The sequence below is a fragment of the Herpailurus yagouaroundi genome, unplaced genomic scaffold, assembly GCF_014898765.1.
Source record: "Herpailurus yagouaroundi ecotype Mexico unplaced genomic scaffold, PumYag 77, whole genome shotgun sequence".
Lineage (NCBI taxonomy): Eukaryota > Metazoa > Chordata > Mammalia > Carnivora > Felidae > Herpailurus > Herpailurus yagouaroundi.
Window position 1 is genome coordinate 41,704,264 of NW_024412388.1, and position 21,258 is coordinate 41,725,521.

The following is a 21,258-nucleotide window of genomic DNA, read 5'->3' on the forward strand; positions in this document are numbered from 1 at the left end:
TAAGCATAGCGTAACGTACAGAATCATAGAATTACATAGAATTACTGTGTTGTACACCTGAAACTAACGTAACATTGTGTGTCAACTATACTTTAAAAAATAATAATGGATTCATGGAACCTCTGAATATGATGAGATCACTCCTGTGATTGTCTAGCCATTCTTAGTGGCATCTCAGGGTTTTCATTTGCATTTCCCTAAGAAATAGTGGTGTTCATGATCTTTTCATGTGCTTGTTAGCCATTTCATAGATCTTTGGGAAAATGTCTATTCAAATTCTTTGCCCATTTTTTAGTTGTTTTGTTTTAAATCTCATTGAGTTTGGGAGTGATTTATATGTTCTAAATACAAATCCTTATCTATGATTTGCAAATTTTTCTTCAAGTTTGTGGGTTGTCTTTTCTCTTTCTTGATAGCATCCTGAGAAGCATGCATATTTTTATTTTTGATGAAGTCCAATTTATCAGTCTTGTATTGGTTGTGCCTTTGGTGGCTTACCTGAGAAAGTCATTGCCTAATCCTAGATCACAAAGGTTTATTCCTGTGTTTTGTTCTTAGAGTTTTATAGTTTTGTGATCCACTTTGAGTTCATCTTTGTGGTGTGAGGTAGGGGTCTAAATTCATTTTTCTGCATGTGGATATCCAGTTGTCCCAGCCTCATTTGTTGAATCTCATCAAACTTGAATTAGAAATTTTCTGTCATCAAAAGATGTTTACTTTTTTGTTTCATATAATTGTATTGGTCCATAATTATGAGAGCTTTTACTAGACTATACTGCCTTATTAGAGAGATGGGGATATATTTCATGTATTTTATTGGTAGGTATGGTTTTAAAAATACTGGAGTCTACAGTTGTCAGAAATCAGAAATCCAGGTTATGTTGTGCTGTTGTTTTTGTTCATTATCATATTTCCAGATCTCAGTCATGCTGGTATGTTCAGAGAAGAGAATAGCCTTTGCATTAAGGAATGAGGGACTTAGAACCAGATAAACGTATGGTATAATTTAAGTGGGAAGTAGCATTAGACCCTTTCTTTGTTTCATTAGCATAGTTCATATTGAATTCAATTAAATCTCCAGTTCAGTAATACTTGAGGTTTAGCTTTAACTGATCCTAATTAAAAGCCATTTGTGGTATACTTAAAAACAGAATAGTTTTTAAAAAGAAAAATGGGGAAGGGGGGATCAATATAGCTTTAATTTTAAGTAGTAGAACAAAATTCCTAAAGTACATGATGGGAATGGATTAATAGGAAAGCATTTAATAGTCTATGGGTTCATCTAGCTTTGACTCTGCCTTAAAAGACAAACCACAACAATAACAAGAATAATAAACCCTGATTTAAAATACCCTGTAGACGAGGTGCCTGGTGGCTGGCTCAGTTAGTTGGTTAAGCGTCTGACTTCGGCTCAGGTCATGATCTCATGGTTTGTGTGTTTAAGTCCCGCATCCGGCTCTGTGCTGACAGCTCAGAACCTGGAGCCTGCTTCAGATTCTGTGTCTCCCTCTCTCTCTGCCCCTCCCTCCCACCCACTCCCCCGCCTCTCTTTCTTAAAAATACACCCTTTAAAAAAAATTAAAATTCCCTGTAGGTATCATTCATTATTAATGGGCGGGGGGGAGTTTGTCAGATATTGAAATTTATTTTAAATTACACCAGAATTAAAAGTGGTTTTTTTAGATAACATACGTGTGTATATATAACATAGTATTTCAGTAATCAATCACTGCATAACAGAGCAGTCTAAACTGGAGTGTCTTAAAATAGCAGTAGTGATTTAAATTTTGCTCACAAATTTGCAGTTTGGGTAGACCTCATGACTTGTTCATATTTCATGCAGTGTCACCTGTGATAATTTGGGGGCGGCTAGAGGATCTACTTTTAAGATGGCTCACTCACACACTGCAAAGTTGGGCTGGGGGCCTAGATTCTTCTCCATAGAGTCCTCTTTACAGCTGCTTGGGTTTTCTCACAGTATGGTGGTTGGTTGGGTTGGTTGTTTTCTCCTAGAAAACAAGGAGAAAGTAAGTTTGTGACATATCTATGAACTAACGTTAGAAATCACATACAGTCATTTCTGCTGTAATTACTGCTAGAGACTGTCACAAAGGCCCACCTAGGTTTTAGTGTAAGGGACGTGAACACTACCTCTTGTTGGGGCCATTTCTGGAAAATTTAATCTATCACATGTGTATAATATTCCTTTCTAAGAAATCCTTTGGAAAAACCAGTATTTAGAAATTAATAGGGGAAAGCCATAATTAAATCAAAATGTCATCTGAGCAAGAAACTTTCTAATTTCTTTCTCTAGAATTCCCAATAATTTATTTTCAACTATCTTCATTAAGAATTACTGAAACTTTGGATATTCTAAATATATAGTTAATTTTTCAAATGGGGAAAACCCCAATATGAATTACATAGATAACAAAATGCCAGATATTCTCAAGGATATGTGAAAGATACACACTGTGCTAGAAGTTCTCACAAGCACCTCTAGATTTGATGATTTGCTTGGAGGACTCACAGGACATGATGGATATTCATAGGTACAGTTTATTAGAGCAAAGGATCCAAAGCAAAATCAGCGAAGGGAAAAGGCACATGGGGCAAAATCCAGAGAAAACCTGGCACAAGCTTCTGCCTGTCTTCTCCCAGTAGATTTGCATAGAATGTGCTTAATTCCTCCAGTAACAAATTGTGACAACATGTGTAAAATGTCTACCAGGGAAGCTCATTAAAGACTCAACACCTTGGAGCTTTGTCAAGTAAGCACTTTCTACATAGCACTTATCAAGATTCCAGACTTAGAGAAGGAAAACAGGTTGTCAGCACAAACAAATTGTTTGCTTATACAGTTTAGGTACAGTGAGCCACCCTTATCAGATAGAATGGTCAGAGGCCAGCTTTGCAGGCAGACAGGCCTGCTATGTTAGTGTTAACTTATTCCCAAATCTTCAAAGTGCTCTTGGTTGACACTTCAATATGAAGATTTCTGAGTAAACTCAGTAAAGAAAAAGGTATAGGTACGTGAGATAGAACGTGGACATTACGTTTAAAACCAAGACCAGATACTGGTTTCTATTCAAACTTAAATATCCTCATACTATGGAGTTGAAACATTAAACAGTTTTATTTAAAATTAAACATATTATCTGGGGCGCCTGGGTGGCGCAGTCGGTTAAGCGTCCGACTTCAGCCAGGTCACGATCTCGCGGTCCGTGAGTTCAAGCCCCGCGTCAGGCTCTGGGCTGATGGCTCAGAGCCTGGAGCCTGTTTCCGATTCTGTGTCTCCCTCTCTCTCTGCCCCTCCCCCGTTCATGCTCTGTCTCTCTCTGTCACAAAAATAAATAAACGTTGAAAATTTTTTTGTAAAAAAAAAAATAAAATTAAATTAAATTAAATTAAACATATTATCTATATAATGCAAACAGGTGGATTATAATTACAGAAATGAATATGTGTTGGTAACTTTCCACCACCTTCCTAAAGTATGTGCTTGGAGAAGCAAGGCAAAATAGCGTATTAGTTAATTAAGAACATGAGTTCCGAAACTGGACTGTGGAATCCTGGCTGCCCACCTTCTGTCTCAATTTTCTCATATGTCCAATGGGAATAATAATAGCACCTACCTTATAGAGTTGTTGGTGGAATAAGTGAAATAATAAGTGGGAAATATTTGCCAGGCATTCGCTCCTATGTGATTCCATGGATACAGTGATTATATTTACTGAAACAAACATCAGACCATCTATTTAGAAAAGTGTAATTCTGGGCCCACAGCCAGATATAGGAAATTGTGTTTGTCCCAAGTTTTTAAGGGTATATGATTGTCATCTCTTTAAATTGCAGTGAGAGTTTAAGGGTTGTGGGTAGTTATCATAACATACTATAAAATTAAACCCAGAAATATTCAGGGTCTTCCATCCTAAATTAGTGTATCTGCTTTTAATAGTTGGTACCAATATGAGTACACAGTTCCATAAGTTATTTCTATAATGAACTTAATTAAATACCTGTAGAGAAAAAATAATTGTTGGTGGTGTTTGTTTTATAGCCAGTAATAGAATTGTGTTTGGTTAGCAGTGTACAAATAGAATTACAATTTTAGTAGAAGCCAAGAGAGAGTCTAACGTTGTTACTTACCTATAGTAAAATAAGCTTTCTTAATAGGGAAGAAAGTACAGAAGGAGTTACTTAAAAGAATGAAGTTAATATTTTTAACATTTCTCCTTAAGGACCAGTGTAATGCGGAGAAGCACGCAGATGGAATTATAGTAAGTTTAATCTAATCTTTTTGTTTCCCTTTACTTCTGCAGAGCATTATAACCAGTCATGTCAGGAGAAGCCTGAACTTCTACTCATTTTTCAACACAAATTCCTCTTTTACCTACTCACTGCTTTTTGTTGTTGACTCTTGCAATTTTCTTTAAGCTTCTAAAGTTGGCCATCTTTCAGCAATCATTTGGAGGGGAAATGTTAAAATTTTTCTAAGTATTGATTCAGATCGAATCACTTTGCATGTGTTAACATGAAGGGTTAATCATGGTGTGAAAATGCAGCTTTTATGACTAAGGCATAACTCACAATGCTACTATCAAACTTTTTTCTCAAATGAAAGCAGAAGGGGAAGGATACAATATTGAAACATATCTTAATCTATTTCAATATGATTATTGGTTTCCATTTTATTTTTAGATTTTGCTATTGCAGTATATATTGCATCTTTATTAGAACAAATTGCACCATGAATTCTTTCACTTGTAGCCATTTTCTTATTCTTTCCTCCCCCTTGGCTTTTTACTCTTCACTTAGATTCAACTTCTACTTTAAGAAGAAAAGAAAATTTTATTGTTGGTATTTCCCATCTGGAAATAAAAGTTCGAGTTTGAAGATTTATAGTTGGAGCCACCCTATTTTTATGATAAATGAGTGACTTCTGTTTAGACTGTGCTTCTAAAGCAGGAGGCAGCCTCTTTTTTTTGTTTTGAGACTTTACAAATGCCAGCTTGTCTGAGATCTGGAAACTCTTCAAAATCTTCAAAACCATCTCATGATTATACTTGAAAGGATAAGCGTGTTAACTTTATATTTGTTTTAAAATGAAAAAAGTTAAAAAATCTGTGTTGTTTGCATGTTTCTTAAGGCAGAGATAAGAGAAGCATTTTTAAAATATGAATTAAAGGCATTGGAATTTTTATCTCTCTTCACAGTGTGAGTTCAGAGTTCGAAGCATGGTGATTTAATACAAATATGTCATATAAATACAATGTAATGTAGTATCTCTTCCTGAGATATCACTTAAGATTGTAAGCCTCATAGAAAATGACTATTTATGTTGTTATTATTAGTTATTTTTTTATTATGTTAAAAAAAGTTGGCTGAGTTTTATAAAGCATACCCAAAATGTTTGGTCATTTACAATTAAAAACATCTAGAAAATTTATACTTAAAGAAAATCTAAACCTGTAGAAAACAAACATATCTGAATCATTTGATCAAGGACTATAACATTTTTCCCTAAGAGTTTCTATTTTTAAAAGATAAAGGAAATGTTCATGGTTTAGATCTTGGACCCACACAGCTAGAACCTGGCCTTCCTACTCACTAACTGTGACCTTAGTAGGCATGTTACTCAACCTTTGAACCTTAGTTTTCTCATGTATAAAGAAAAGTGGCTAGATCTACCTCAAAACATTGTTGTAAGGTACTGAATGAGCACAGAATCAATAAATGTTCACTATACATATATATACATTTATATATAATTTATAACATTGCATAAATTCTATAAATGTTATAACAGATTAGAGCTGAGGATTATTGTTTGTTTGTACTTCTAAAGCTCTGCTTTAGAATTTCTATAATTTCTATAGAATTAGAGTTTCTATAATTTTCTGTGACAACAAGCAACAAAAGATATGTGGTACCTTTAATATCCATGCAAAAAAAGTCTAAAAGTATCTTCTTTGGTTGACTAGCCTAATCTTTAGAACATTTCACCTGGAAAACAGATTACATTCAAAAGATAGAATTCTGCTGGTCCTTTTTCCCAAAGTTATTTCTTAGTTGCTTCAGTAATTTTTCTTCTATAAAAGATGAGGATAATAAGGAGGTGACATATTCTCCTTCCCATGGATCACAGTATTAATGGCAAGATTTTGACTTTAAACCACTTGGAGTTCTTTGGAGAAAACCACTGGGTAAAAATGGAATTTATTCTAAGAACAGCTCCAGGACTTGGTGAGACACTTGTTATTATGTCCTGGTCCAGTATCTGAAAATAGAATCACAAAGTAATAAGCAGAAAGCCCCTATAGAACGTATAATCCAGCCATTTCTTCATTTTACAGACTGGGAAGGTGTGGACCACAGCAGATAAGAGACTTGCCAAATTCTTGGTAGAGGAAAGATTCTAAGGAATTAAAATTGTTAGTCTGTTTCTCTGCTTTTCCCAGTGCTTCAAAACCTTCTGTACTTCATTTTAGTGGGGTTTTATTATTAATGACTGTTTTCAGGGTCTCTCCTCTAAGTGTCCTTTATTTTTCCGTTAGAATATTTATGTTAGGTAAGCTATTGTAGTGACAAGCTTCAGAATTCTTATGTTCAAATCAGTTGATTTAAGAGATCTGACTTAATGCTTTTAAAATTTATGCAGAGAGGTAGTTTAAGAAAAAAATTTTTTGAACTTAGACATTAAATGAGAATGCGATTAAAAACTGTCCCATTATCTCAGTTATTGCTAGGGGCTTCTAAATTTTTATGAATACTATTGGAGCTCATTCATCAGTAAAGTATTTCTCTTCTGATTCTATTTTGATATTTTCTGTTATAAGCCCTAATATACATTTAAAATTTAGTTTTCTGGATCAAGGAAAGCTAAAGAACTGAAAATTTTATTTCTTGGGTTTTATCTGATGTGGTATTCTAAATGAGAGATCAGATTTAACTCTGACAAAGACCTTATTTTAATACCACCCACCTCCTCCAAATAAAAAAGCATCAGTAAACTATGGAGTCTGGTTTTTAAAATACCATCCTGCTGGCAGAATAATTTCTTGGCTTGAAATTAGAAACACCTAGACTTTTTTTTCCCTCTAAAATTATAACTACGTTTATTTTTTTTCTTCTAATCTTCAAAAAGGAAGGCTTTTTCCCTGCATCCCCCAATTAGAATATGCATCTTTGCTTTTAATGACTGTAAAATTAGATGCTTATACTGTGTGTACACAGTATTAGAAGGTGGCAATAGTATGAGATGGAAAGATAAAATCCTAGTGGTACAAATAAATTTGCAAGTCGTAGTTTATATATATATGTGTGTGTGTATATGACTATATATATATAGTTATATATATAGTTATGTATATAGTTATATATATATATAGTTATGTATACAGTTATATATATAGTTATATGTATATAACTATATATATAGTTATAGTTACATCGTTATATATATTTATATATAATTATACATAGTTATAGTTTTTATTTATATAGTGTTTATTAATATAGTTTAGTGTTTATTAATACCAAAGCAAGAGAGAGTTTCTCTATCTTTGATAGAGAAGCAGTATTTGTGGTGAACTGAGAATTAAGTGAGAAGCACTGAAATGAATTGAGAAGTTATTGCTGTAGCTTCCTGAAATTTTCCCACACCTTTTTACAGCTCTATGCAAGTTTTTCCATTTTAGCTTTACCTATCTATATGACAGAGACTGTCATTTTCCTTCCTTACTACATTTTTGTTTTTTTAGGAAATTCTTCTGTATTTAAAAGTGTTTCATTTCTTCCTTGCATTTTGATCAGCGTATCTATATAGCTACCCTCAGGACTTTGCTGTCAGAAATGTGGGCATTTCATACATTTGGGAGGGTCAGCACTGGGAAAGCATTTAATTAAAAATAACTGTACTGTGTTTCTTTATCTCAGAGTACTATTAATCCTGTGGATGCAATATATCAACCTAGTCCCTTGGAACCTGTGATCAACACAATGCCTACTCAGACTGTCTTACCTCCAGGTATGATATTTGGAAAGACATTTCACAGATTCATTGATTAGAAAAAACTTAATTTGTACGACTGTCATGGTAATCTTGAAGGGCTCATTTTTGGTTTTTTGATAAGTAAAAGGAATCAAAGAAATGGTATAACAGAAAATGAAATGGAAAAAGATATATTTTGGTATTGGGCTTTTTTTTTTTTGCTTTTCAAGGAACATTTAATAACAAGGTAGGTAACATACTTGTCTAACATGGTACCTTTAGATCATGGAAGCTAAAGCAATACATCCTATTCATTGGGTGAAAACAGCCTGCTTAATAGTGTACACTGCAGTGAAATTTAAATAAATACTGTAATAATAATTTCAGAACTTCAAAATTTGAGTGTCAGTGTTCTCTTTTTCGTATGGGAAAGGAAAATGCTTTTGAAAATCATTTGAAGCTTGGACGAAAATTCCATAGCTACATTCTTAGGATCACTCTATAGTCTTCATGATACAAATGACACAAGGGAAGCTTCAATTCAACCTTTTAGAGAAGACATTCCAGCTCGCATGATCTCATCAACCAGGAGAATGTTGGTGGCAATCACAGTGCAGGAGTGAAGAAGCTGTTTCTTTACACAATAGTTATCCCATATGCCTACTTCAGCAGCTACCACTGGCTCACCTGTGTTCAAGTCCACACCTACAAGTTGACCTGATTCTGAATGTTCTGCTTGAACTTTAGTGTTTCTTGAAGGTCAAAACCAGAATTCTGAGCAAGAACCTTGGGAATAATGAGCAATACATTAGCAAATGCTTGCACTCCAAGCTGGGCCCTGCCCTTTACACTGGGCTTATATTTAATCAAGGCTTCTGCCATTGCCATTTCCACTGCACCAGCACCTGGAACTACACAGCCATCATCAATAGCATTTTTAACAGCCCTCAAGCCATCTCTTATTGCATGTTTGATTTGAGTGAGTGTGTGCTTATTTGGTCCTTTGACCAATAATGTGACAGAGCGAGGGTTGTTAACATTTCTCAATAAAGGTGAATTTCTCTTCTCACAATGTATATTCATAGACAAGTGCTGCATGTCCCAAACAATCAGGATTTAGGTCATCAAAAGAATTTAGAGCTACTCCACCACAAGCAAGAGTCAGCCTTTCCATATTTCTCCTTTTAGCCCTCCGCAGAGCTACTATGCCTTCTTTTGCAAGAGCATCTAAGGAAAAGGGGTCAATTCCCTTTTGATTAATAACCACGAATCCTTTATCTGAATCACCACAGACTTTCTTTTTCAGTTCTATTATTTTTGTAACTCTTATCTTCAATGAATTTTCTTTCAGCTTTTACAAGCTTCTCTCTCTCTTCTGCACTCTTGTAAAAAAAAGCCTGAATTCACTTCTGTTTTTTCATATTCTGATGACGCATTGCACGTGAGGATGTATGAATCTTCTACTCTTTTTTTTTCTTTTTCCATATCAGGATGCCGCACCCCATGGTCTAAAACAAGACCTCTGATTAAGCTTCTGTCAGTTTCAGATTTATGTTTTATCTCCATAATCTGAACCATGAAGAGGTCAATAGGTTCATCTTGTTTTTTAATGGCCAAAATGGAATCCACCACAGCCTCTGTTAAGACATCAGCAAGTTCAGCATGCACTTTAGTACGTAGAGATGTTCTGGCCACATCTATAAGTGTTTCTCCATCCATTTCTTTGCTTACTTTGACTTGTTCCAAAAACTGAAGTGCCTTTTCCTTTGCAGCTTCAAATCCTTCTGTTATTATTCTGGGATGAAGACCTTCAGAAATGTAGAGATCCGCCTGTTTCAGTAGTTCTCCAATGATTAGGGCATTGGAAGTGGTACCATCACCAGTTATGTCATCCTGGGCTGTTGCTACTTTGGCTATTAAGGAGGCTGTTGGGTGTTGAATTTGCATTTCATGAAGCAGCACATTGCCATCTTTAGTAAGCTTGATGTCTTCAGCACCAGAAACAAGCATCTTCATGGTGCCTTTAGGCCCCAAGTTGGTCCTCAGCACATCCTGCAGTCCCCGGGCCGCACTGATGTTGACTGCCAGCGCCGCCTGGGCTCTGGCTACTTCGGCCTTGGGGTTCAGGGTCTTAACGGCCGCCATAGCTAACCACCACAGGAAGAGGAGGAGACCCAGCGTGCGGAGTGCCTAAAGCCGGTTCAGTGTGGCCTGGAGGCGCTACCCGGGTCTTCTCAGTATTGGGCTTTTAAAAATGTTTCTTTTATTTTATTTTTGAGAGAGAGGGAGGGCACAGGCAGGGGAGGGGCAGAGAGAGAGAAGGAGATGCAGAATCTGAAACAGGCTTCAGGCTGTGAACTGTCAGCCCAGAACTCGACACAGGGCTCAAACCCACAAACTGAGATCATGACTGACCCAGAGTTGGACACTTAACTGACTGAGCCACCCAGGCACCCCAATATTGGGCTTTTTTAATACAGTGAAAGGGCTTTCAAAGAAAGAAGAAAAACATGATTACTAAGACTTGGGTTAGCTGGTGGGACAGAATCCTATGACTCAGGATTCATGCTACCAAAGAAAGCTTACTATACCTTGATATATACTTGAAGGTAATCCAGGAACTTTCTATTTGGGGGTATTCTTTATAGCTATGAAGAATACAAATGGTTTCTTCTTCATGGTGGATTCTATGGTAATAGAAGGGAAGAGTGAAATTTGTGATGCCTACTGATTATATAGACATGAATTTTTAAGTATAGAGTAAAAAATAGTAATTTTTTTTTTGAACTGGCAAAAGAAGGCTTGGGGCAACACCCAATGTATACCAATTCCTCCTCTTACCTTTTGTGGCATCCAACACTTTTGTGTTTTCAATGATTCAGTTAAGTCAGAAATTATAATGAAAAAAAATCCCTTTAAAAATACTTCCAAGTATGTGAAATCCTTTTGTGAATTTTTGTTAATGTTATTTTTTTTTTATTTTTGAGAGAGTGGGCACGTGAGCAGGGAGGGGCAGAAAGAGGAGAGGGGAGAGAACCCCAAGCAGGCTCCATGCTTACTAGCACAGAGCCTGATGCAGGGCTCGAACTCACAAACTGTGAGATCATGACCTGAACCAAAATCAAGAGCCAAACGCTTAACTGAGCCACCCAGGCACCCCTGTGAATTTGACTCCTTAAGAGAATGAGTTTAAGTATCTTGTGGGGCTAAAGAGGAAGTACTGTACCCCATTTTTAAATGATTTTATGTGGTTTGATGCTTAGAAAGACCTTATCATTAGAAGCATTTGCGAGTTTTACAGAGCATTTTTACTGAGGTATTGGACTACCTTGACTAGTCTCTTGATATCTTGCCTAATGTCTTAGTACTGAGTAGCCTATCCTCATTGAGTTTAAAGGGGATTGAAGGTCATGAAGGAGTAGCATAGAATTTGACTTAATAGAAGACAGTTTCATAAATTCCTGATCTTTATGATTTTGAATTGCACACAATTGCAGCTAACAGAGTTGTATTTGGCTTTTTCTCTCACTTATTTTATATGTTTAAATCTTCTAGAACCTGCTCAGTTGTGTAAGTCAGAGCAGCGTCCATCTTCCCTACCAGTTGGACCTGTATTAGCTACCTTGGGACATCATCAGACTCCAACACCAAATAGTACAGGTACAGATTTGTGTAACTTTCTTTTTTTTTTTTAATGTTTATTTTTTGGAGTGTGCAAGTGAGGGAGGGTCAGAGAGAGGGGGACAGATGATCCAAAACAGGCTCTGCACTGACATCAGTAAGCCCGATGTGCAGCTCAAACTTACGAACCAAAAGATCATGACCTGAGCCGAAGTCAGAGACTCAACTGACTAAACCACCCAGGTGCCCCTGTATAATTTCTTTAATTCTCATAAAGCCCCATTAACATTTAAGATGTGTTTGACTGCTGATGGGAAAGAGAATGAAGAAATGTGTATTTGTATTGGAGCTATCCTAATTTTACCGTTACAGTTCTGTACATGAAGTAGTTAACTTTGTGATAGAGCTAGAAGTTTTAGTAATAATTGTATTTTACATAAAATACTCCAGGATTTTGTTTGTTAACCTTAAGAAAAGATTTATTTTGGAGCACCTGGGTGGCTCAGTTGGTTAAGCTTCTGACTCTTGATTTCCACTCAGGTCATGATCTCACAGTGAGTTCAAGCCCCGCATTGGGCTCTGTGCTGACAGTGTGGTGCCTGGTTGGGATTCTCTCTCCCTTTCTCTCTGACCTTCCCCTGCTCGCACACACTCTCTCTGTCTCTCTCAAGATAAATAAACTTTTTTTTTTTTTTTTAAGATTTATTCTGAAGATCTGTATCGGCTTTTTAAAAAATTTGCTCAAGTCAGATTTGTATACTTTATTATTGTAAAGAAATCAGTACAAAAATATAGAGAACAAAAGCTAAAAGTCCTCTTTATTCTTCCCTCTGTCATTTGCGTGTATTTACACGTAATGCATGCATATATGTACACATATACCTGTATATGCCTTTATTTATTTAGTTAGTTATTTATTTTTTAGTTAAACTATTGTTTTACAATTTTTGAGTATAGTTGACAATGTTACATTAGTTTCAGGTGTGCAATTTAGTGATTTGACAGGCTTAAACATTATGCTGTGTTTCCCCAAGTGTAGCTACCACCTGTCCTGTTATATCACTATTACAATAGCATTGACTGTATTTCTAATGCTGTGCCTTTTATTCCTGTGGCTTATTAATTCCATAAGTGGAAGTCTGTATTTCCCTCTCCACCCATTTTGCTTACCCACTCCCTTCCTGTCTGGCAACCATCAGTTTGTTCTCTGTATTTATAGGTCTGATCCTGCTTTTTGTTTGTTTATTCATTTGTGTTCTTTCTTTCTTTGTTTCTTTCTTTAAGATTGTGGCCACTTATGAATGGAGTCATGTGATATTTGTCTTCCTTAGTTAGACTTGTTTCACTTAGCATAATACCCTCTAGGTTCATCCATGTTGTCCCAAATGGCAGTGTCATCCCTTTTATGTCTGTGTAATAATACTCTGTGTGTGTGTGTGTGTGTGTGTGTGTGTGTGTATCACATTTTCTTTCTTTATTCACCTAATAATGGACACTTAGGTTGCTTTCATATCTTGGCTATTGAAAATAATGCTGCAGTGGGCATGAGAGTGCATGTATCTTTTTGAATTAGTGTTACCATTTTCAACACTTGTTATTTCTTGCCATTTTGACTTTAGCCATTCTGTCTGGTATAAGGTGATATTGTGGCCTTTGATTTGCATTTGTTATTTGTGATGTTGAGCATCTTTTTTGCCTGTTGGCTATCTGTATGTCTTCTTTGGAAAAATGTTTATTCAGGTCCTCTGCCCCTTTTTAAATCCAATTATTTGGGGTTTGGTGTTGAGTTGTGTAAGTTCTTTATATATTTTGGATATTAACCCCTTATCGGATAGGTCATTTGCAAATATCTTCTCCCATTCAGCAGGTTGTCTTTTTGTTTTGTCAAAAGTTTCCTTTGCTATGCAAAACTTTCTATTTTTTAGGGGTGCCTGAGTGGCTTAGTGTCAGACTCTTGATTTCAGCTCAGATGTTGATCTCTCAGGGTTGTGAGTTCAAGCCCCACGTTGGACTCCATGCTGGGCATGAAGCCTACTTAAACAACAACAACAACTTTTTATTTTGATGTAGTCCCAATAGTTTATTTTTGCTTTTGTCTCCCTTGCCTCAGGAGACATCTAGAAAAATGTGCTACAGCCAATATCAGAGAAATTACTCACCAGTGTTTTCTTCTAGGATTTTTATGATTTCAAGTCTCACATTTAGGTTTTTAATCCATTTTTTAGTCTGTTTTTATGTACAGTGTTAGAACATGGTACCGTTTCATTCTTTTACATGCAGCTGTCCAGTTTTCCCAGCACCATTTATTGAAAAGACTGTCTTTTCCTCATTGTATATTCTTGCCTCTCTTCCTTTGTCTTTGTCATGGATTAATTGATCATATAATGGACTTATTTCTGGGATCTCTGTTCTGTTCCACTCATCTGTCTGTCTATTTTGTGCTAGTAACATACTGTTTTGATTACTGCAGCTTTGTAGTACATTTTGAAATCTGGTATTGTAATACCTCTACTTTGTTCTTCTTTCTCAGGACTTGCTTTGGCTATTCAGGGTCTTCTGTGGTTCCATACAGAGTTTAGTATTATTTGCTTTAGTTTTGTGAAAATATTTTGTATATTCTTATTGCTGTTTTTGTTTTAACCTGAATTGAGATCATGCATTTCTGTGACTTTGTCTTTTCATTTAACAGAGAACGCTTAAACAGCCTGCCATGTTCATACAGTTAGATACATACAATGTTCTTTTTATGGCTGCCTGACCACATATTGTTTTTCCACTGATGGACATTTAGGTTGTTTCCAGTATTTTCCTATCTATAAGCAGTAGTACTTCAGTGAATATCCTTGTGCAGCCACTTTTGGTACATACATTTTTTTTTTTTCATTTTTTTTTTTCAACGTTTATTTATTTTTGGGACAGAGAGAGACAGAGCATGAACGGGGGAGGGGCAGAGAGAGAGGGAGACACAGAATCGGAAACAGGCTCCAGGCTCTGAGCCATCAGCCCAGAGCCTGACGCGGGGCTCGAACTCCCGGACTGCGAGATCGTGACCTGGCTGAAGTCAGACGCTTAACCGACTGCGCCACCCAGGCGCCCCCATACATTTTTTTTTTTTTAAGGAAGATTTATCATTCTTTCACATATTTGTCATCTCACAGGCAAAAAAGGGTACTTCATTTTAATTTGCATTCTCTTTATTTAGACTTATGGTCATTATTCTTTCTGTAATTTACAGAGTTGCTGTCAGTGTTAGTATTAAATTTAGTTCTTATTTTGAAACTGATTAGTTGTATATTGAGGTGCTTGCTGAACCAAACTCAAAGGAGAACTAAGTGCTTTTGTCCCTATTATAACTTGAGGAAGTAGAAGATAAGCCCCTGTTTGTTGCTCCACAGATTTCTTTCCTGGGCAGAGCTTTTCCTTGGTAATAATGAAAAATTACCTTGTGACTTTAGTCCATTTTGAAATTTGAATTAGTAAAGATGCTGATGCTATTACTTTGTTCTTTAATATTTAATAGCATGGGCAGCTCTCTCCTGAATTTTGAAAGAAAGAAAGCAAAACTAACTCCTCTTATTTGAAGCTCTTGGGAAAATGCTGATAAGCAATTTGAGTAATGAGGTTAAAATGTTTGCCCAACTTTTTTCTGTATTTCATTACTTTTATCTTCCTTTTTTGTTCGTTTTAAAAACAGTACCTGTGTTTTCTTGTGTTTTTATAAGGAAGGATACTCTGGTTTCTCTTTAGATCATATAAATCTTTTGCCTTTTACTAAAAAAAGGATTATGTCAGAGTTTTGAAACACAGCCAAAATAGGTCTATTTGAAGATATGTAAAATTAGTTACAAACTTTAAAAAAGTGAGCACTCTTCCTATGTACGTTTACTTTAGCATAATTACTTAATAAATAATAATTTAGGATACATTGTTTCAGATGACATTTTTAAAATATAGCATTTTAGAGTAGGTAGATTTAAAGAAATTTTGGAAATTAAATTAACATATGATTTATATCCTGTTTGATTTTTCAACCTAATTTCTTCATCTTCTCCACCTAAGTCTTTCCCCAATACAAAAAAGAAATAAGGTAATAACAACTGAGAAAAGAAATAATATTGTTTGTTCTCATAAGGAAAACTCCGTTCTTTTGTTTGCATTTCCCAAATTCATTTTCTTCTTTGGACACGTTTTCAATTGTGTGATCATCTGGAGTGTTTGCATGTTACTTAATCATTTTTGATTCCTGGGTGGGTTGATTGTTTTTCCTATTTTAGTAAAAGAAAGTCTCTTTCCCATCTTACTGGTGCTATTGCAGGGGGCAGAGAGGAAGAACTTAAAGTTATTTGCTAAGATGAACTATTTTTGGAATCTACAATAAGATTACCTTTTTGGGGTTCCAAACTCTTTGTTATGTTCTTAAAAATATCTTGGGGTGCCTGGGTGGCTCAGTCGGTTAAGCGTCCGGCTTCGGCTCAGGTCATGATCTCGCGGTCCATGAGTTCGAGCCCCGCGTCGGGCTCTGTGCTAACAGCTTGGAGCCTGGAGCCTGCTTCGGATTCTGTGTCTCCCTCTCTCTCTGACCCTCCCCCCGTTCATGCTCTGTCTCTCTCTGTCTCAAAAATAAATAAACGTTAAAAAAAATTAAAAAAAAATCTTTGTGAACATGGCAACTAAATGTAGCAGATGAATTTGCTTTTTAATCTGTAGCAGTTTAGCATACATTGCCTGAAAGCCTTTAGATGCTCTGTAAACACTTGTTAAATTAAATCTCAGTAGTCCTCCATTATTTGATACTTTTATTGTTTTACTTTGTTACTTAGACAATCCAGTGATCACAGAGATTAAATAGTAGTAGTCTTCTTTCTGTGGATCTCTGTTAACTTCCATTTCCTTAGACTGTTTAGGAATAGAAAAATGTTCCTCCTGGTCCTTTCCTTTTCCACATTCTTCTCACAGTAGACCTCTGTTTTTCTCTGCCCCCGAGTCCCAGGCACCTGATTTGTGACTTAGGTAGGAAAGAAGTAAGGAGTTTGGATGGTGAGTGCTGGGGCTTTGTGCGGCACTTCTGTGTTTTCATGTGACTGCCAAAACAGTGACTGATGTGAATATGATATTCTGGATAGCATTTTAACATTCATGTGGTCTTTAATATTCTTTCCATATGAGTTCTCATTGTCTCACTGCTGCACTTTTTAAATACCTGGATCTGCAGTATAAAGTAGGAGCCCTGGCTTGTATCTTTTGTGGGACTTCTGACCCCAGAACTCACACACTGAGATTATAATCAAAAGAGCTCCCTAATTATAAATAATTATGGAGTGGGAACATAGCAATTTTTCGTTTAAAAGGCTGTGTCCCCTTCTATAATATGATTTGCCTTTGTCTAATTTAAATAGTGATTTTCTTTAAAAATAATGTAGGGACTTCTACCAACTTAACTTTTTCTTGATTTTAGGAAAGTCTGCTTTGACTCCATCTCCCTAATTTTTCCCCCTCTGTTACCAGCATTGTCTCCCAATTTAAAATGTTTTAATTTCCTAGGCAGTGGGCACTCACCACCTAGTAGCAGTTTGACTTCTCCAAGCCATGTCAACTTGTCTCCAAATACTGTCCCCGAGTTCTCTTATTCTAGCAGCGAAGATGAATTCTATGATGCTGATGAATTTCATCAAAGTGGCTCATCCCCAAAGCGCTTAATAGAGTAAGTAAATGAACTATGTGTTTAAGTGACTCTTTTGATTTTAAAAATTAATTTGATTTTGAGACTGCTGTTAATGATGGACTCCCTTACAAGTTATTAGACTGGTGTTGACATATTCCCTTATAAGCTTATTTTTGGTTATTGAGCAAAGCCATTTCTGTGAGAATGTTGATTTTACTTTTGATTTAATTCAAATGGGAAAAAAAAAAAAAACATCAGCTCAAGTAATATGCCAGTATTGTTCATTAAACTCTAGGCATTATTTCTATAGCACCTATGTTCTATAGAACATTAGGAGAGAGTTAAAGGAGAGTGAGAAAGCTAGCAAGTATTATACAAATAAGAGGTTACTGTTACTTGTTTTGTATTAGAGTGGAGATATTAAATACCTATAAGCCAGGCACTGTACCAGTGGAGGGAATGATCTAGAGGTTAAAAAGACCTAGTTCCTGCCTTCAGGGAACTTAGAGTTTGTTGGGAGATCAAACAGATAGTTATAATCCAGTGGGATACATGCTATGGTAAGGATAATCAAAGGCCATGGGAGCCTTTTGAAGTCCTTAGAAGTAAGGGAAGGATTCACAGAGGTGGCAGGGGGCGTGATTCTAGGTAAGAATGGGAGTGAGTAGGAAGAAGGGATGTGGCGGTGATGAAGGGGAAATAGAAATATTTTCATGGAGGTAGAACCCTATTAAGGCAGGCCAAGAGCTACACAAAGGGAGGGGAGTTGAGTTTCTTGGCGGAAAGTATAAATTGTTGAGTGTGACTGGAGCATAAGTTGTCTTAAAAAAGGATACAGAAGTGGTTGACAAGGGCCAGGTCATTTAAGACTCCTTTAGCCTTGGGTGCCTGGGTGACCCCATTGATTGATGGTTGAGCATCCAACTCTTGATTTTTGATTCAGGTCATGATCCCACAGTGGTGGGGTTGAGCCCACATCGGGATCTGCAGTTAGCGTGGAGCCTGCTTAAGATTCTCCCTCCCCCTCTGCACCTCTTCCCCACTTGAGCACTCTTTCAGAAAAAAATAAATAAATAAAAGGCAAAAAAAGACTCCTTTAACCTTTTATAAATTTTGAACATTTTCTCACAAAAAATAGCCGTTACTGGTCAGGTCTGCATTTTAGAAAAATAGATTTGCCTAGATTGTTTATAGAATTGAATGAAGTGGGGCTGCATTACAGGTAGGAAGATCAGCCTAAACCAGGTAGTAAGTTGAGAAATGTTGATAGCTTTGGCTAAGGTACTAGCATGGAAATGAGGGAAACATGTGTATTCCAGAGACATTAAGCAGGCAGATTTTAATAGATATTAATGATAGAGTTTCCCTCATTAGAAAATATTTGTCCTTTTTTATACTATTGAAAAGGCTAGTTAGGTATGTTCCATTGCACAGACAAGGCTTTTTAGGTGTAAAGTCATTTATCTGATAGCTGATAAGCAAAATATGCCCTATTGGCATATAGGTTGCTATTGTTAAGACTTTGGATTCTGGCATCTCGGAAAGAAATAGGTTCTAAATCTGTTTTGCTTTTAAGGTGTGTAGTCTTGGTCAAGTTATTTACCTGTGTAATCCTCAGTTACCTCATTTGTAAAATGAGGTTAATAATAGTTTCAACTTCAAGGTGTCATTGTGAACATTTAAATGAGAATAGTGTCAGTCAAGTGCTTAATAAAGTATCTGGCATGTAATAAACACTCAAATATATAGAAAAAAATTAATATTTATTTGCTTTAATGTTACTTATGTTTATTGTAGATATAGTTGGCTTAGTTGTTGTTGGGTATTGTTTCTGATTCTGCTTTTTCAGGACTTGGTACTATTGTTAGAGCTTGGCATTTGCTTTGTAGAAAGTACAAATTTGGAAATAATTATATGTGAATCTGTAAGCCCAGTACCATCAGCCAGTCCTTAAGCCTCAAACTTTGTTTCCTTTTAATAAATACTGTGTAGGACTCTAGTTTTCTTTTTTTTATTTTATTTTATTGAAATCTTTTTTTTTCTTTTTTTTTTTTTTTTTTATGCTTATTTTTGAGAGAGAGAGCGAGAGACAAAACATGAGCCAGGGAAGGGCTCAGGGAGCACAGAATCTGAAGCAGGCTCCAGGCTCTGTGCTCTCAGCACAGAACCCAACGCAGGGCTTGAACTCATGAACCAGGAGATCATAACCTGAGCCAAAATCAGACACTTAACTGGCTGAGCCACCCAGGCACCCCAGGACTCTACTTTTCTCAAGTGTACACATGAACTGAAAAATACAGTATTCGTATAGAATTTCATCATAACTGCTCAAAATCTCAAAACTTTTAAGGAAAATGATTATTGGTTCAGGAAGTTTTATGTCTTAGTGGATCAGATTCAGCTTTTTAATGTGGGAAAAGTGAAATCTCTGTGATATAAGTAAACACATACAGTTAAGACATGAGACTAAAGGAAAAGAGGTTTGAACCCACAGCTCAAGGCCAGGTTAGCAGAAAGGCTTGGTTTAGTATCTTTTTTTAGTGTTGTATGTGGAGAAATAAACTATTGAGAAACCATTATAAGCAGTTTGCCAGTAGGGATTTAGCTTTAATTTTAAAATTGTTTTTTTATGATAGTGGAGGAAAATTCCAAAGTAAACTGATTTGTGATGTTTTTAAGTAAGTTTCCTTTAAATAGAATTAAGGACAATCTTACATCAAAAATTTGGTATTACTTTAAACAAAGTACAGTTGAATATCAAAATGGACTCCTCTATCCTCTAGAAGCATATAACTGTATTCAGTTAGTTTGTAGTATGTGGTTAACTTCCTTTTAACAATACAGATAGTCTCCGGCTATCAGTTTCAAGGGGTTCTCCTGAAATTTTTATGAGGTAGGAAATTTTTAAATACTTAACTGTTGTACCTGTAGTGGGCATATTTAGAAAATCACCTGTAGGGTCATAGGCTTTTCTTTTTTCTTCTTCTTATAAGGTTCTGTGCTCTCCTGGTACCCATTGCATGACAAATACAGTTTATGAACCTCCCATTTGAAAGGATCCAGAGTTAAATTCTGTGTCCTGCTAGCCCATTGGGTTCCTTATCTCCCTCAATTTTATGCTCTCCTTATATGCCCTAATGTGGATTCCCAAACTAGTAGGCCTACAGATGTTTTATTTGGCCAGCAAAGTGTTTGTTGACTTTTTTTTTTTTTTGGAGGGGTGGGGTGTGTTGTTTTTTAAATGGGGCTTTAAATCCCTGCAAATTGAGTGTGTTGGCCCCAGGTTTATATTGCCTTGTAACCTAGCCCTGTCCATGTATTTATGTTCTCTGCCTGACCTTGGTGTAGGCATTGAGTGTGTGACACTTGCTGGTCATCAGCTACTACTATTTCTAACTCAGGTCTAAACAGTTTTTCTGTCTCTCACTGAAGGAAGAGAACTTAAAAGCTAAAGTCTTCTCACTGTTCACTTTCTGAACTGTAGTAATGATAGTTACTGTGTAAACTCCGTTATCGAGCAGTATGGTTGTACACAGTTATAAACTAGATTAAAGTGCATGTTGGAAAGAACTTGTGCTAGGAGCCAGATGTGCATTTGAAACAGCTCCACTGCTTACCAGCTGTGTGACCTCAGGTCAGTCACTGAACCTCTGGGCTGAGCATCCATGCATGATGAGAATAATCCTGTCTACTTTGTAGGATTGTTATGGAGGTTCGATTGTTATGGAGATAAACACAGCATTTGGCAGGTGCCTAGGTACTCAGGAAGACTTTGGATTCTGTTACTATAATGCAATTCAGTACTTTACATTATTTGCTTTAGTTTATGATATTATCATTAGATATTTATACAAGTTAGCCTGTTGCAGATAAACGTTTCCTGTATGCATATGATTTTTGTCAATATTGCTGTTATTTTTTAACTGTATTCTTTAAATTCTTTGTCCTGATTGAAGTAAATTATGAAATGGATAAATGAGAA

At 36.1% G+C, this 21,258-nt stretch overlaps 1 protein-coding gene and 1 pseudogene across 10 annotated transcripts in view; one reads left to right on the plus strand and one right to left on the minus strand.

Moving 5' to 3' along the window:
• The window catches only part of OSBPL9 (oxysterol binding protein like 9), a 194,087-nt gene that overhangs the window by 155,499 nt on the left and 17,330 nt on the right, over positions 1–21,258 (plus strand). For 6 of the 10 annotated variants that reach the window (XM_040470213.1, XM_040470215.1, XM_040470219.1 and 3 more), the window contains 4 exons: positions 4,242–4,280; positions 7,939–8,029; positions 11,549–11,653; positions 17,156–17,315. In XM_040470213.1, coding sequence (XP_040326147.1) covers positions 4,242–4,280; positions 7,939–8,029; positions 11,549–11,653; positions 17,156–17,315 — 395 coding nt within the window. The remainder of the gene's footprint in view (positions 1–4,241; positions 4,281–7,938; positions 8,030–11,548; positions 11,654–17,155; positions 17,316–21,258) is intronic. The other 4 variants (XM_040470214.1, XM_040470217.1, XM_040470216.1 and 1 more) reach the window with 3 other exon arrangements.
• LOC121027116 (T-complex protein 1 subunit zeta-like) lies at positions 8,202–10,242 on the minus strand (annotated as a pseudogene).